This window comes from Bufo bufo, chromosome 6 (assembly GCF_905171765.1).
Source record: "Bufo bufo chromosome 6, aBufBuf1.1, whole genome shotgun sequence".
Classification (NCBI taxonomy): Eukaryota; Metazoa; Chordata; class Amphibia; order Anura; family Bufonidae; genus Bufo; species Bufo bufo.
In genome coordinates, this window is record NC_053394.1 from 218,020,580 (window position 1) to 218,035,159 (window position 14,580).

At 42.7% G+C, this 14,580-nt stretch overlaps 1 protein-coding gene across 1 annotated transcript in view; it reads left to right on the forward strand.

Annotated features, from left to right (window-relative positions):
• LOC121004622 (heparan-alpha-glucosaminide N-acetyltransferase-like) overlaps positions 1 to 14,580 on the forward strand; it is a 771,952-nt gene that overhangs the window by 414,225 nt on the left and 343,147 nt on the right. The window contains exons 12-13 of the mRNA XM_040436852.1: positions 5,616 to 5,740; positions 12,968 to 13,094. Coding sequence (XP_040292786.1) covers positions 5,616 to 5,740; positions 12,968 to 13,094 — 252 coding nt within the window. The remainder of the gene's footprint in view (positions 1 to 5,615; positions 5,741 to 12,967; positions 13,095 to 14,580) is intronic.

Consider the following 14,580-nt stretch of genomic DNA (forward strand, 5'->3'; position numbering starts at 1 on the left):
AATTTGATGTACCCAAAATTTATACCAATAAAAATCAACCAATAAAAAGTCAACCCTTCCCACAAAAATGGAGGCCCTACACAAGAAAATCAGCAGAAACATAGAAAAATATGTCTTTCAGAAAATGGAGACACAAAAACATGATTTTTTTCAAAAATGCTTTATTACTTAAAACTGAAATAAACAAACAAAAAAGTAGACATACTTGATATTGTCACGTCCGTAACAACCTGCTCTATAAAAATATCACATGATCTAACCTGTCAAAGGAACATTGTAAAAAAACAAAAAATAAAAACTGTGCCAGAGCAGCCATTTGTGGTAACCTTGCCTCACAAAAAGCATAATATAACGCAATCAAAAGCCATATGTACCCCAAAATACTATCAATAAAACTGTCACCTCATCCCGTAGTTTCCAAAATGGGGTCACTTTTTGATTGTTTCTACTGTAGGGGTGCAATCAGGGGGGCTTTAAATGGGACATGGTGTCTAAAAACCAGTCCAGCAAAATCTGCCTTCCAAAAGCCATGCGGCGCTCCATTCTTTCTGCGCTCTGCCGTGTGTCCTTACAGAAGTTTAAGACCACATATGGGGTGTTTCTGTAATCCACAGAATCAAGATAATAGATTTTGAGTTTTCCTTGGCTGTTAACCCTTGCTGTGTTACAGGAAAATGCATTCAAATTGAAAATCTGCCAAAAAAGTGAAATCTAGAAATGTCATCTCCATTTTCTTTTAATTCTTGTGGAATACCTAAAGGGTTAACAAAGATTGTAAAATCAGTTTTGAATAACCTGAGGGGTGCAGTTTCAAAATTTGGGCCATTTATGAGCGGTTTCTACTGAAGTTGTCCTTAAAAAAGTGGGTTTTGAAAGTTTTCTTAAAAAAAATAAGAATTGCTTCTAAAATTCTAAGCTTTCTAATGTCTTAAAAAATAAAATTACATCTAGAAAATGATGCAAATATAAAGTAGACATACAGGAAATGTAAAGTAATACATATTTTGTGAGGTATCACTATCTGCCTTAAAATTCGAGAAATTGAAATTTGAAAAATTATGAATTTTTCCAAAATTTCTGTATATTTAGGATTTTTTATTTTTTTTTTATAAATGAAGGTGATTTATATTGACTTGAATTTACCACTATCATGAAGTACAATGTGTCACGACAAAACAATCTCAGAATGGCTTGGATAAGTAAGTGTTCCAAAGTTATTACCACATAATCATAATGAGGTGGTTATTATGGGGGACTTCAACTACCCAGATATAGACTGGGAAACTGAAACTTGTATATCTCATAAGGGAAACAGGTTCGTGGCTATAACCAAAGACAATTACCTCTCCCAACTGGTTCAGGACCCGACTAGAGGGACGGCCATACTGGACTTAGTATTAACCAATAGACCTGACAGAACAACAGACGTGCAGGTCGGGGGACACCTGGGAAATAGTGACCATAAAGTAATAACCTTCCAATTATCATTCAAAAGAGCGTTTCTACAGGGAGGAACAAAAATACCAAACTTCAAAAAAGCTAAATTTAGCCAACTAAGAGAGGCCATAGGCCAAACTAACTGGGACAAAGTCCTCACAAATACAGACACAAAATGGGATATCTTTAAAAACATCCTAAAAACTCATTGTCAGAGGTACATACCGTATTGTAATAAAAGGTTAAGGAACAAAAAGAAACCAATGTGGATAAATAGAACTGTAAAGAAAGCAATAAATGACAAAAAGAAAGCATATAAAACACTAAAACAGGAGGGTTGCACGGAAGCACTGAAAAACTATAAGGAAAAAAATAGAACATGTAAAAAACAAATAAAAGCGGCCAAACTAGAGACCGAGAGATTAATTGCCAAAGAGAGTAAAACCAACCCTAAAATGTTCTTCAATTATATAAATGTTAAAAAGTATAAAGCTGAAGGTGTTGGCCCTTTAAAGAGTAATGAGGGGGGAGTCGCAGAGAGCGACGAGGAGAAAGCAAAGCTGTTAAATATTTTTTTCTCCAATGTATTCACTGAGGAAAATAAATTGTCAGATGACATGCAGAATGCAAAAATAAATTCCCCATTAAAAGTGTCCTGTCTGACCCAGGAAGAAGTACATCAGCGGCTTAAAAAGATTAAAATAGACAAATCGCCAGGACCGGATGGCATACACCCCCGTATCCTAAAGGAATTAAGTAATGTCATAGCCAGACCCTTATTTCTGATATTTGCAGACTCTATACTGACAGGGAATGTCCCACAGGATTGGCGCGTGGCATATGTGGTGCCAATATTCAAAAAGGGGCCAAAAATAGAGCCTGGAAACTATAGGCCGGTAAGTTTAACATCTGTTGTGGGTAAACTGTTTGAAGGTTTTCTGAGAGATGCTATATTAGAGCATCTCAACGGAAATAAGCAAATAACGCCATATCAGCATGGCTTCGTGAGGGATCGGTCATGTCAAACTAATTTAATCAGTTTCTATGAGGAGGTAAGTTCTAGACTTGACAGCGGCGAATCAATGGATGTCGTATATCTGGACTTCTCCAAAGCATTTGACACTGTACCGCATAAAAGGTTAGTATATAAAATGAGAATGCTCGGACTGGGAGAAAACATCTGTATGTGGGTAAGTAACTGGCTGAGTGATAGAAAACAGAGGGTGGTTATTAACGGTACACATTCAGATTGGGTCACTGTCACTAGTGGGGTACCTCAGGGGTCAGTATTGGGCCCTATTCTCTTCAATATATTTATTAATGATCTTGTAGAAGGCTTGCATAGTAAAGTATCAATTTTCGCAGATGACACTAAACTGTGTAAAGTAATTTACACTGAAGAGGACAGTATACTACTACAGAGGGATCTGGATAGATTGGAGGCTTGGGCAGATAAGTGGCAGATGAGGTTTAACACTGATAAATGTAAGGTTATGCACATGGGAAGGAAAAATGCAAGTCACCCGTACATACTAAATGGTAAAACACTCGGTAACACTGACATGGAAAAGGATCTAGGAATTTTAATAAACAGCAAACTAAACAGCAAAAACCAGTGTCAGGCAGCTGCTGCCAAGGCCAACAAGATAATGGGTTGCATCAAAAGGGGCATAGATTCCCGTGATATGAACATAGTCCTACCACTTTACAAATCGCTAGTCAGACCACACATGGAGTACTGTGTACAGTTCTGGGCTCCTGTAAACAAGGCAGACATAGCAGAGCTAGAGAGGGTTCAGAGGAGGGCAACTAAAGTAATAACTGGAATGGGGCAACTACAGTACCCTGAAAGATTATCAAAATTAGGGTTATTCACTTTAGAAAAAAGACGACTGAGGGGAGATCTAATTAATATGTATAAATATATCAGGGGTCATTACAGAGATCTATCCCATCAGCTATTTATCACCAGGACTGTGACTGTGACGAGGGGACATCCTCTGCGTCTGGAGGAAAGAAGGTTTGTACACAAACATAGAAGAGGATTCTTTACGGTAAGAGCAGTGAGACTATGGAACTCTCTGCCTGAGGAGGTGGTGATGGTGAGTACAATAAAGGAATTCAAGAGGGGCCTGGATGTGTTTCTAGAGCGTAATAATATTACAGGCTATAGCTACTAGAGAGGGGTCGTTGATCCAGGGAGTTATTCTGATTGGAGTCGGGAAGAAATTTTTTATTCCCCTAAAGTGGAGAAAATTGGCTTCTACCTCACAGGGTTTTTTGCCTTCCTCTGGATCAACTTGCAGGATAACAGGCCGAACTGGATGGACAAATGTCTTTTTTCGGCCTTATGTACTATGTTACTATGTTACTAAAGTGGCACATGTCAGATTTCCAAAATGTGGCCTGGTCCTTAAGGTGAAAAATGGCAATGCCCTTAAAGGGTTAATACTTTATTCACTATGTAAAAAAAGAATGTGAGGTACTACAGCTTAGCAAATATATTTTAAAAATCAACACATCTACCATGGCAAGGTGACCTCATTCTGGATAGGAACCTACTCTATACTACCTCTCTTATTTCTTTAAATCTCATTGAATTCAGAGACCTACTGGCACGAAGAGCAGACAAAGTATACATGTGGCATAGTGAGAGGTATCATAGAGTATGTTTTCATCCAGAATGAGGTCACCTTGCTGTGGTGAATAGCCACAAACAATTTTGATCAAAATATATTTGCTAAGTACCTATGGGGTCATCTATAAAACTGGTGTAAAGTAGAAGTGGCTTAGTTTCCCATAGCAACCAATCAGATCCCACCTTTCAAAAGCCTGTCAAAAATGAAATGTGGAATCTGATTGGTTGCTATGGGCAACTAAGCCATTTTTTAATTTACACCGGTTTGATAAATGACCCCCACTAATGTTCAGTTTTTTATAGTGAATATTTTATTAGTCTATATATTGTATGTTTGCAGAGTATTGTTGCATTCTGTTTGTTTATGCTTATATTTATGTAGTTTCAGATATGGCAAGATGCACTTGCACATTCACTACATTTTGCAGGAGGTGCTTAGTAACTTTCGTCTTTTGTCTTATCTGTATAAGTGTCACCGGGAGGTCACTGGCTTTAATGTCCCCTGTTTTACTATACTGGAATAGGAAATGATATGCATGCATGTAGAGACGTTGATATTGATCTATGCATTTGGGTTCTACCCAGGCTACACTATAACTAGACATGTTTGATTAACCAGGTTTGAGATTCTGATTCACTGAATAGGAATGGTTGGCTTAAAATAAAAATAACAAATCTTTATTGGTATTCTAAGTTAAAAAAATGATCCCCTTATACGTATGAAAAAAAAAAAGGCTACAATAGGTGGGTAGCATGTGGGGGTGGACATGAAATAGTCACTTCCCACTTGTGTTGTGGACGTGCATTCAGTTGTGCAAGTAGTGTACTATAAGCCAAATATAGTCCACAGAACAGTAATCCCACCACTCGTGTGATGACTGTGAAGGGGCTGGGATTATTGTATTGTACACTCCCAGTTCCTTCACCACATCTAAATATGTACGAGGTCCCTATCGTTAGTAGGAGAGATCAACTGTAATTAGATCCCCAAGGACCCTCCCTTTGCTAGACTGCGATCTAGTTAGAAATAGCTGGCCCTGCTCGACGCGTTTCTAAATACCCTATAGCGGGTCTTTCATCAGGAGCACAAAAGGGCATAAGTACAGAGGCATGTATCGCCTATCACACAGAGAAAGCTAGCGTTTGCTGCACGTGGAACGCGCAGCAGCGCCGGCGCTGGTATGGCCGGTGAGATTCTCCTTTAATCATGCTGATTTTCTTACTGGAGAATACATGGTGGCTTTTCAACTATGTATTAGTAATAGGAGAATTGATTCACCGCGTTAGAGATGCGGTACCTTTAAACCGAGAAATGCAAATCTCAGGATTTCCTGCCTTTAATCCTTCAAGCAGTAATGCTGGGATGTGCAGAACATCATGTAATTGCTTGTTGCACAGAATGCCTGTTGTTCAAAACAAGAAGAAATGATCCTGCTGACCAGCAAGAGAGAGGAAAGGCTTTAAATATTGATGTTGTAGCTAAGTCTCCCTGAAGTGGCCCAAAGTGCTTGTCTGACGATATATCCTCTTGTCTCTACAGAGCCATCAATGGAGTGCTGCCGTAAGGGATATTGTCATGTACTGGCCAGAGTGGATCATCATTGCAGCTCTAGAGATTGTTTCACTCTGTCTAACATTCCTCCTACCTGTGCCTGGGTGTCCCACGTAAGCACTATCAATCACTATAATATGTCTACTTAAGGCAGTCTTACAGTGTAAATAAGACTGACTCCTTAAACTGCTATTATATCAAATTCAGCTCATTGACATGAAAAACTTTGTCTAGGTCATACTTTCATATTGATTTAGCCATCATCAATAGAGAGCACACAGGAATTATGAATATGTTGAACACTGCAGAGGCAAGGCATCAAAACTGGGCAGCTTTTATACAGGGTGGATGATGAAAAAGTAGCCCGCGTCCATCGATAGTACGAGAAGATGAACGAGCAAGTGGATTGTTTTCTTTTAATTACCCACGAGTCACAAAAGATGCTGAAAGTGGTCCCGGTTCAGGTCACGTCTGATTATGTTGGCTGATACTGCTTGTGATGGTGCGGATAGTGTTTGTGATGTTTTCCTTGGGACAAGCCTGGGGAACGTGGTGGCCATAACCTCTTGCTCACAGTTCGCTCCTCCGTAAACAGTTCATGAACCTGTGCCAGTGAGTTCCGTGAGGGATGGCATGTTGCTCCATCTTGTTGGAAAAAGCAGGACATTTTTTTCTTCTGGTGTTAGTTGATTGTATAACTGTTCAAACATGTCTATGTAAATTGCGGTATTCACAGTTCATTTAAAAAAAATTGGGCCTACTATTTGTGTTCCTGACAATGGCAATTTTTTTTGGTCATGAAGTGGTGTTTTGTGAGTCAAATAAGAATTTTCAGCGGACCACTACCTCGTATTCTGGGATTTTACGTGACCTAATAAATGAAACCAAGCTTCGTCCGTCATGAAGTACAGCAGTGGGTCCAAATGTCTGTCAGCAATCATAGTCAGCAACCAAGTAATTTACTGTTTTAGCTTTGTCATACGCTTTCAGTTCCTGCACACATGTTATTTATAGTGTTGAGTGAATCAAAGTTAAAGTGGTTGCCCACTTTATGGTTATTGTTGACCAATATGTTTGTGAGATGATTATATGGCATTTTTTTAATATAGCCTTTGATGAAATTCTGTACTATTTCCTACATTTCATACGGTTCCCTTGTTTACAAAGTCTTTTGTGCTGTCCATACAGAGGTTCTGTCCATAAAAAGACCACTAATGAAGGGTCATGTGACCAGGCAAATCACCTCCATGTGATGCCTCCTCCATTCATACACAGTGCACTTGCTGCACTAAACTCCTAAGGGTTCATTCACACATCCGTGTGTGTTTTGCGGATCCGCGGATCCACAAAACACGGACACCGGCACATGAAGGTGATTTGCTTGGTCACATGACCCTCCTTCCGCAGCCATTTTATGGACATGACCTCTCTGTGGACAGCACAAAAGACTGTAAACAAGAGGGCATACCTTATAAAATATAGAAAATGGTGCAGAATTGTAACAAAGACTGTATTAGGCCTCTTTCACACTTGCGTTGTCCGGATCCGTCGTGCACTCCATTCGCCGGAAGTGCCCGCCGGATCCGTAACACCGCAAGTGAACTGAAAGCATTTGAAGACGGATCTGTCTTCAAAATGCGTTCAGTGTTACTATGGCACCCAGGACGCTATTAAAGTCCTGGTTGCCATAGTAGTAGTGGGGAGCGGGGGAGCAGTATACTTACCGTCCGTGCGGCTCCCGGGGCGCTCCAGAATGACGTCAGAGTGCCCCATGCGCATGGATGACGTGATCCATGCGACACGTCATCCATGCGCGTGGGGCGCCCTGACGTCACTCTGAAGCGCCCCGGGAGCCGCACGGACGGTAAGTATACTGCTCCCCCGCTCCCCATTACACTTTACCATGGCAATCAGGACTTTAGTGTCCTGGCAGCCATGGTAACCATTCAGAAAAAGCTAAACGTCGGATCCGGTAATGCGCCGAAACAACGTTTAGCTTAAGGCCGGATCCGGATTAATGCCTTTCAATGGGCAATAATTCCGGATCCGGCCTTGCGGCAAGTGTTCAGGATTTTTGACCGGAGCAAAAAGCGCAGCATGCTGCGGTATTTTCTCCGGCCAAAAAACATTCCGTTCCGGAACTGAAGACATCCTGAACGGATTTATCTCCATTCAGAATGCATGGGGATAATCCTGATCAGGATTCTTCCGGCATAGAGCCCCGACGACGGAACTCTATGCCGGAACCCAACAACGCAAGTGTGAAAGAGCCCTAAGTAACTGCCATATCAGGGCTGTCTTTAATATTGATTGGACCCTGGGCAAAAATTTACCTGGGCCCCCTGGATCCCGCCTTCCCACACCTTAGCAGGCAATCACGCCCTCCACCACAACACACACAAAAAAAATCCACACATCTGGTAGAGTACAGTGAATTACTGTAAATACTTCCAGTTCTGAAGACTCCAGCGGCTCAGGATCAGTGCTCTGGGCAGCTGGGCTCAGGCTGGAAGTGGGCACCACTCTGCAGGAAGGAGACCGGGGCTCGGCTCACCCTAGCGTTACAGTGCACCCCAGCACCACACAGTATGCAGTTTAGCACCCCACACTATACAGTACCCCACAGTATATAGTAGAGCAGTATAGCACCCCACACTATACAGTACCCCACAGTATATAGTAGAGCAGTATAGCAGCCCACAGTATACAGCACCTCACAGTATACAACATCTCACTGTATACAGCACCCCAAACTATACACGATACAGCCCCCCACACTATACAGTACAGCAGTATAGCACTCCACACTATACCGCACCCACAGTATACAGTATACAGACCCCCACAGTATACAGTACAGCAGTATAGCCCCCCACTCTATACAGGCCCCCACACTATACAGGCCCCCCCACACTATACAGCCCCCCCACAGTATACAGGCCCCCACACAGTATACAGTCCCACACAGTATACAGCCCACCACACAGTATACAGCCCACCACACAGTATACAGCCCCCCCACACAGTATACAGCCCACCACACAGTATACAGCCCCCCCCCACAGTATACAGGCCCCCACACAGTATACAGCCCCCCCCCCACAGTATACAGCCCACCACACAGTATACAGCCCCCCCCCCCACAGAGTATACAGCCCACCACACAGTATACAGCCCCCCCACACAGTATACAGCCCACCACACAGTATACAGCCCCCCCCCCCACAGTATACAGGCCCCCACAGTATACAGGCCCCCACACAGTATACAGGCCCCCACACAGTATACAGCCCCCCCACAGTATACAGGCCCCCACACAGTATACAGCCCACCACACAGTATACAGCCCCCACAGTATACAGGCCCCCACACAGTATACAGGCCCCCACACAGTATACAGTCCACCACACAGTATACAGCCCACCACACAGTATACAGCCCGCACAGTATACAGGCCCCCACACAGTATACAGCCCCCCCCCCACACAGTATACAGCCCCCCACACAGTATACAGGCCCCCACACAGTATACAGGCCCCCCACACAGTATACAGGCCCCCCACACAGTATACAGCCCACCACACAGTATACAGGCCCCCACACAGTATACAGGCCCCCACACAGTATACAGCCCACCACACAGTATACAGCCCCCACAGTATACAGCCCCCACAGTATACAGCCCCCCCCCCACAGTATACAGCCCACCACACAGTATACAGCCCCCCCCACAGTATACAAGCCCCCACACAGTATACAGGCCCCTACACAGTATGCAGCCCACCACACAGTATACAGCCCCCACAGTATACAGGCCCTCACACAGTATACAGCGCCCCACACAGTATACAGCCCCCACCACACAGTATACAGGCCCCACACACTATACAGCCCACCACACAGTATACAGGCCCCCACACAGTATACAGCCCCCACACAATATACAGGCCCCCCACAGTATACAGGCCCCCCCCACAGTATACAGTCACGCACAGTATACAGACCCCCCACAGTATACAGCCCCCCCCCACAGTATACAGGCCCCCACACAGTATACAGGCCCCACACAGTATACAGCCCCCCCACAGTATACAGCCCCCACACAGTATACAGCACCCCACTATACAGTAGTTTACAGAATATTAACATAACAGCCCCTGTCACCTTTTTCTGATGTAATGTTCACACAAAAAAGCTCCACAGAACACTCCTGGTAGGACCTGTGATGACCTCATAGCCATGTGACCAGTAATTGCTAGGTTACTGGTCACATGGTGATGATGTCATTAAGGTCCTGATCACAACTTTAACACAGTACGATCATGATGACAGGACTCAGTGCAGGCAGGCACGGCAGCACCCCTGTGTAGCTGACAGCTTGACACCTGGGGCAGTAGCTAGCAGGGCTCAAGAGGCAGCTGCCTTGGGCCCCCCAGGAGCAACTGGGCCCGGGGCAGCTGCCCCTTTTGCCCCTTGGTAAAGACGGCCCTGTGCCATATAGTCATCTTAGAAACATATAGGTCAGCAGTAACCAGATACTGGCTAATCCCATAATAAAGTGGACTTCGATCCAAATTTCAGGAAAAATTCAATTAGTCATGAAGCTGAATTTCCTCATGCTTCGTGGTAACAAATAAATTTTTCCTGAAAAGGTAGTAAAAAAAAAAGAAAAGAAAAATATGCACTCACCTCTATTTGCTCATCAACTCTCTCACACCTTGACATGTGATGTCATCACGCTGGCCGTGCCCAGCCAGTGTGATGACATGGGGACATCATCATGTCAGCATACGCGAGACTTGGCGAGTTTTCTTCAATCGAGATGGCAGCAACAGCCTCTACATGAGCAAATGGATGAGGTGAGTATGTATTTTTTTGTTTTTAACTCCTTATTAACCCCTGAAAGGCATCAATGTGACTGTCAGATGCCGCAATCAGGGGCAAATTGAGGGATTCAATGATAGCGGCGATCGTCGTTCCCCATCATTGCGCCCACTACATGCAATGGAATGAAATTCATGACAAAGTAATTAATCACTAATCGAATTTCTTTGTGAACTTCAGCTGAATCGAATTTTTGATAATTTCTCTAGTTATTCGGTACGGTTTCAGGTTCAGAGATTTCAGCACTCAGCTGAGACAGTCTTCCAGTTGATTTTTGGGGGCTACTTGCAATCCACTGCTGAATTTCATTCACAACTTCAGCGGTCCTTATTGATGGGTTTCTTCATGTCTGCAAAAGAGCCAGTTTAATGCCATTTCTGAACCAGTCTCTGAATACAACATTTAGCTGCTGATTTTGTTCCTGGGTACTTATTGGCAAAGGTCTCTTGCATTTCCTTAATTGTTCTGCTTCACACATAGCCTTCCCTAATAAATATTCGCTGTTCCAGGGAGGACACCATCTTTCTGACACAATAGGCCATTTTTATCAAACTGAATAATAAATCAGTCTTAGTTACCCATAGCAACCAATCAGAGCTCCGATTTCAGTTCCTACAGGGTTCTGAAAAAATGAAAGCTGAGCTCTGATTGGTTGCTATTGGCAACTAAGACAGATTTACTATTAGTTTGGTGATGAGGGGTTTGACTGTAGTCCCTCACATTACAGCATGTTTGTAGATGCTATTGTAGCAGCTCACTCTGCTGTCTTTATCCCCATAGATTTACTTGAGACTTTATCGCTTCTCTCTCTCTGGAGATTATGTAACAGGATCAGGAGCTTTGCACATTGCTTCCTCTCCTCTCTGTCTCTAGACAGGAACTCCCCCTCTTGACAGGATGCAAGACCAGCCTACTCATACCAAGAGGGGAGGAACCGGGTGGGTTAATGTTTGGAATGTTATGCGTGTACACTAGCAGGTGAGGTTTGGTTAGCATAGTGATGGGGCTTAGCATCCCAACCCCTTTCGTTCCCTCTTGGTAGGATTAGGCTGGCCTTCTTGTCAAGTGGAGGAGTCTTAACTAGAATTGTTAGGAGTGAGGAAGCACATCCTATTGCTCCTGCTCTTGGGCCTTAGGGACCAGAGACACTTCAAAGACAAAACTACAGACATCCGCAAAACTACAGCATTAACATTCGGCAGAATGACCAGCTACCATAGCTATACAGACCCTGCTGAAGGTGAGGCTCTACGGCTCAGACACTCATCACCTAGATCACATCCTGGCCAGGCCAACTGATAAAAGCCTATATTTTCACCAAGTGGACACCTACAGCCAAAAGTGCCATGCATCATCATCTGGGAAAAGAAATTGCACTGTGTAAAAACTACTACTGATGTACTACAATACTATTTTGCATGTAGTAAAGAGAGACTTTTATTCTTCTACTTCTGGCCTGATTCTTTATAACACCTTTTCACTGCACCAATCCCCAGGGAGCAATGGCCTAAGGGAGTACAAAGTGACACATTAGTGTAGTGTTGACTCATGAACAGCGCCATCTATTGGTTTCATAGTCTTATGACAAGACTATGAATCCAATAGATGGCGCTGTTCATGAGTAGTGTTGATCACGTATATTCTAATCGCAAATTTTTATCGCTAATTTTCCATGCAAATGGTGTTTCAGCTGAAAAACAAGCAGATTCAGCTAATTTGCATATGCCCACGATTATGCAAATGAGTTTACATGACAAAACTGTATAGAAAGGTTATTGAATATTATGTTAGGAGAATAAGAAAACTTTTTGTCAACCTAATGATAATGATCTAGGTGCGCAGGTCCACACAAGCTATCCAACAGTTATGAAGCAACTTTGAGGCTTACTGGTTTTGAATGTCTCATATTGCACAAGGCTGCCATTGTAAGGTATGCTGACTGTATCTGTCTCATGGATAGATTGTTGGCTTGCACATACCACATACCAGGCTTTTGGCATATAGCCATTGTGTGGTTGTCTATTATATGTCATAGGTAATGGGAGTCCAAAATGCTTCCAGACATCATTCCCATGATGTTTTCAAACCATTTCGGTGGTGTTTCCGTCAATTTCTAACCTTTTTCTGTGAAGCAGACACCCTCTCCTCTTCAGAGCAGGGGGAGCCTGGTTTAATGCTTGGGGTCTCCCATTGACTTCCATTGTGCTCGGGTGCTCAGTAGAGCACCCGAGCATCCTAATGTGTTTGGCCAGAGCACTTTTGTGCTCGATCAACACTATAACACATCATCTCATCAGGGCCACTACCACTCCCATCTTCTGCACTAGATTCTCAGGGGGTCGCTACACAAAACCTTTATGGCTAATCTAAAAAATTCTCACATACAGTACATGTAATAAAAATATTGTGTCTGGAAATATGTATGGCAAATATAGCTATTGTTATTATTTATTTAGTGGTTACCTCGGTCCTGGTGGAATTGGTGACTATGGTCAGTATTCAAACTGTACAGGAGGAGCTGCAGGATACATTGACAAATGGCTACTCGGTCCTAATCATATCTACAATTATCCAACATGCAAGGTAAATTTAAAATATTGTATTGAGATATATAAATAGTGTGAAGCTTGCTGAGAGAAGTGAAGGTATATACAAACAAGCACTTAAGCACTTTTTTTTTCATTTTCGATTTGCGCTCCCTGCCTTCCCAGAGCCATAACTTTGTTATTTGTCTCTTCACATAGCCATATGAGGGCTTGCTTTTTGTGGGACAAGTTGTACATTCCAACGCCACCATTTAATATTGCATATGATGTAGTGGGAGCCGGGAAAAAAATTCCAAATGGGGTGAAATTGCAAAAAAAAACTTATTCCATTACGGTTTTAAGGGTCTTTAATTTATGATGTTCAATGTATGATAAAACTGACTGGTTACTTTTATTTTTCAGGTCAGTATGAATCCGGCGATACCTTTATATATATATATCGTTTTTCTTTCATTTCGATAGTGATAAAAAATTAAAAAGTGGGAAAAAAATCTGTTTTATTTTTTTTCGCCATATTTTGACCCCTATAACTTTTTTGTATTTATGTGTACGGAGCTGTATGGGGCTCATTTTTTGTGGGGCGATCTGAACTTTTCATTGATACCACAGTGATATACACACATGGGGTGTGTATGACTTTTTGATCACTTTTTATTTAATTTTGTTGTAGAAAATGAAGCGACCAAAAATGGCGAATCAGCCATTTGGACTCTTCTTTTCCATTTTGCTGTTTGCTGTATGGGGAATATATTTTAAAATTTTTATACTATGGCCGTTTTCGCACATCGCGACACCCATGATGTGTATCTTTTTAATTTTTGTAGTTTTGATTTTTATTTTGAGAAAAGGGGGGTGATTTTAATTTTTATGTTTTTTTTTATTTTTAAACACTTTTTTATTTTTACACTCTTTTTATAGTTCCCATAGGGAACTATAACATGCAATCATTAGATTGCTATTATCTTAGACTCCAATGCACTTGCATTGGAATTTATGATGATTTTACTACAGTAGTTTCCTATAAAGCCCTATTACAGGCAAGGGCTCCATAGGAAATACTATGCAGCAGCCTCCTGTCATTCACAAAGACAGGGGCTGCTGCACACATGCTGCAGGTCCTCCGATCACCACACGGGGATGCCGAAGCACCGCCAGAAGCGCGCTCTTCCGGTGTTTCATGCGCTCAGATGTCGTGGTCAGGATTGACCACGACATCTGAGGGGTTAAATGTCAGCAATCGGCATTACTGCTGGTTGCGGACATTAGCTGCTGGTGTCTGCTATAAGAAGCAGGTGGCCACCCACGGCTATGGCGCCCACAGCGGGCGCAATCTTTAAAGACCCCGCCAGCGCCGTATGGGTGTTAAGGGGTTAGAGAGAATCTTTCAGCAGTGACCTTTCTATTAAACTGTTTACATAGACACACAGCTGAGTTTCACCTGATTAAAACGCTATTTTTCTTTTGTTGATCTGAGGCTCCGTTCCCGAGTTATTATACTAAAATATCATAGATTGGGAATGGAG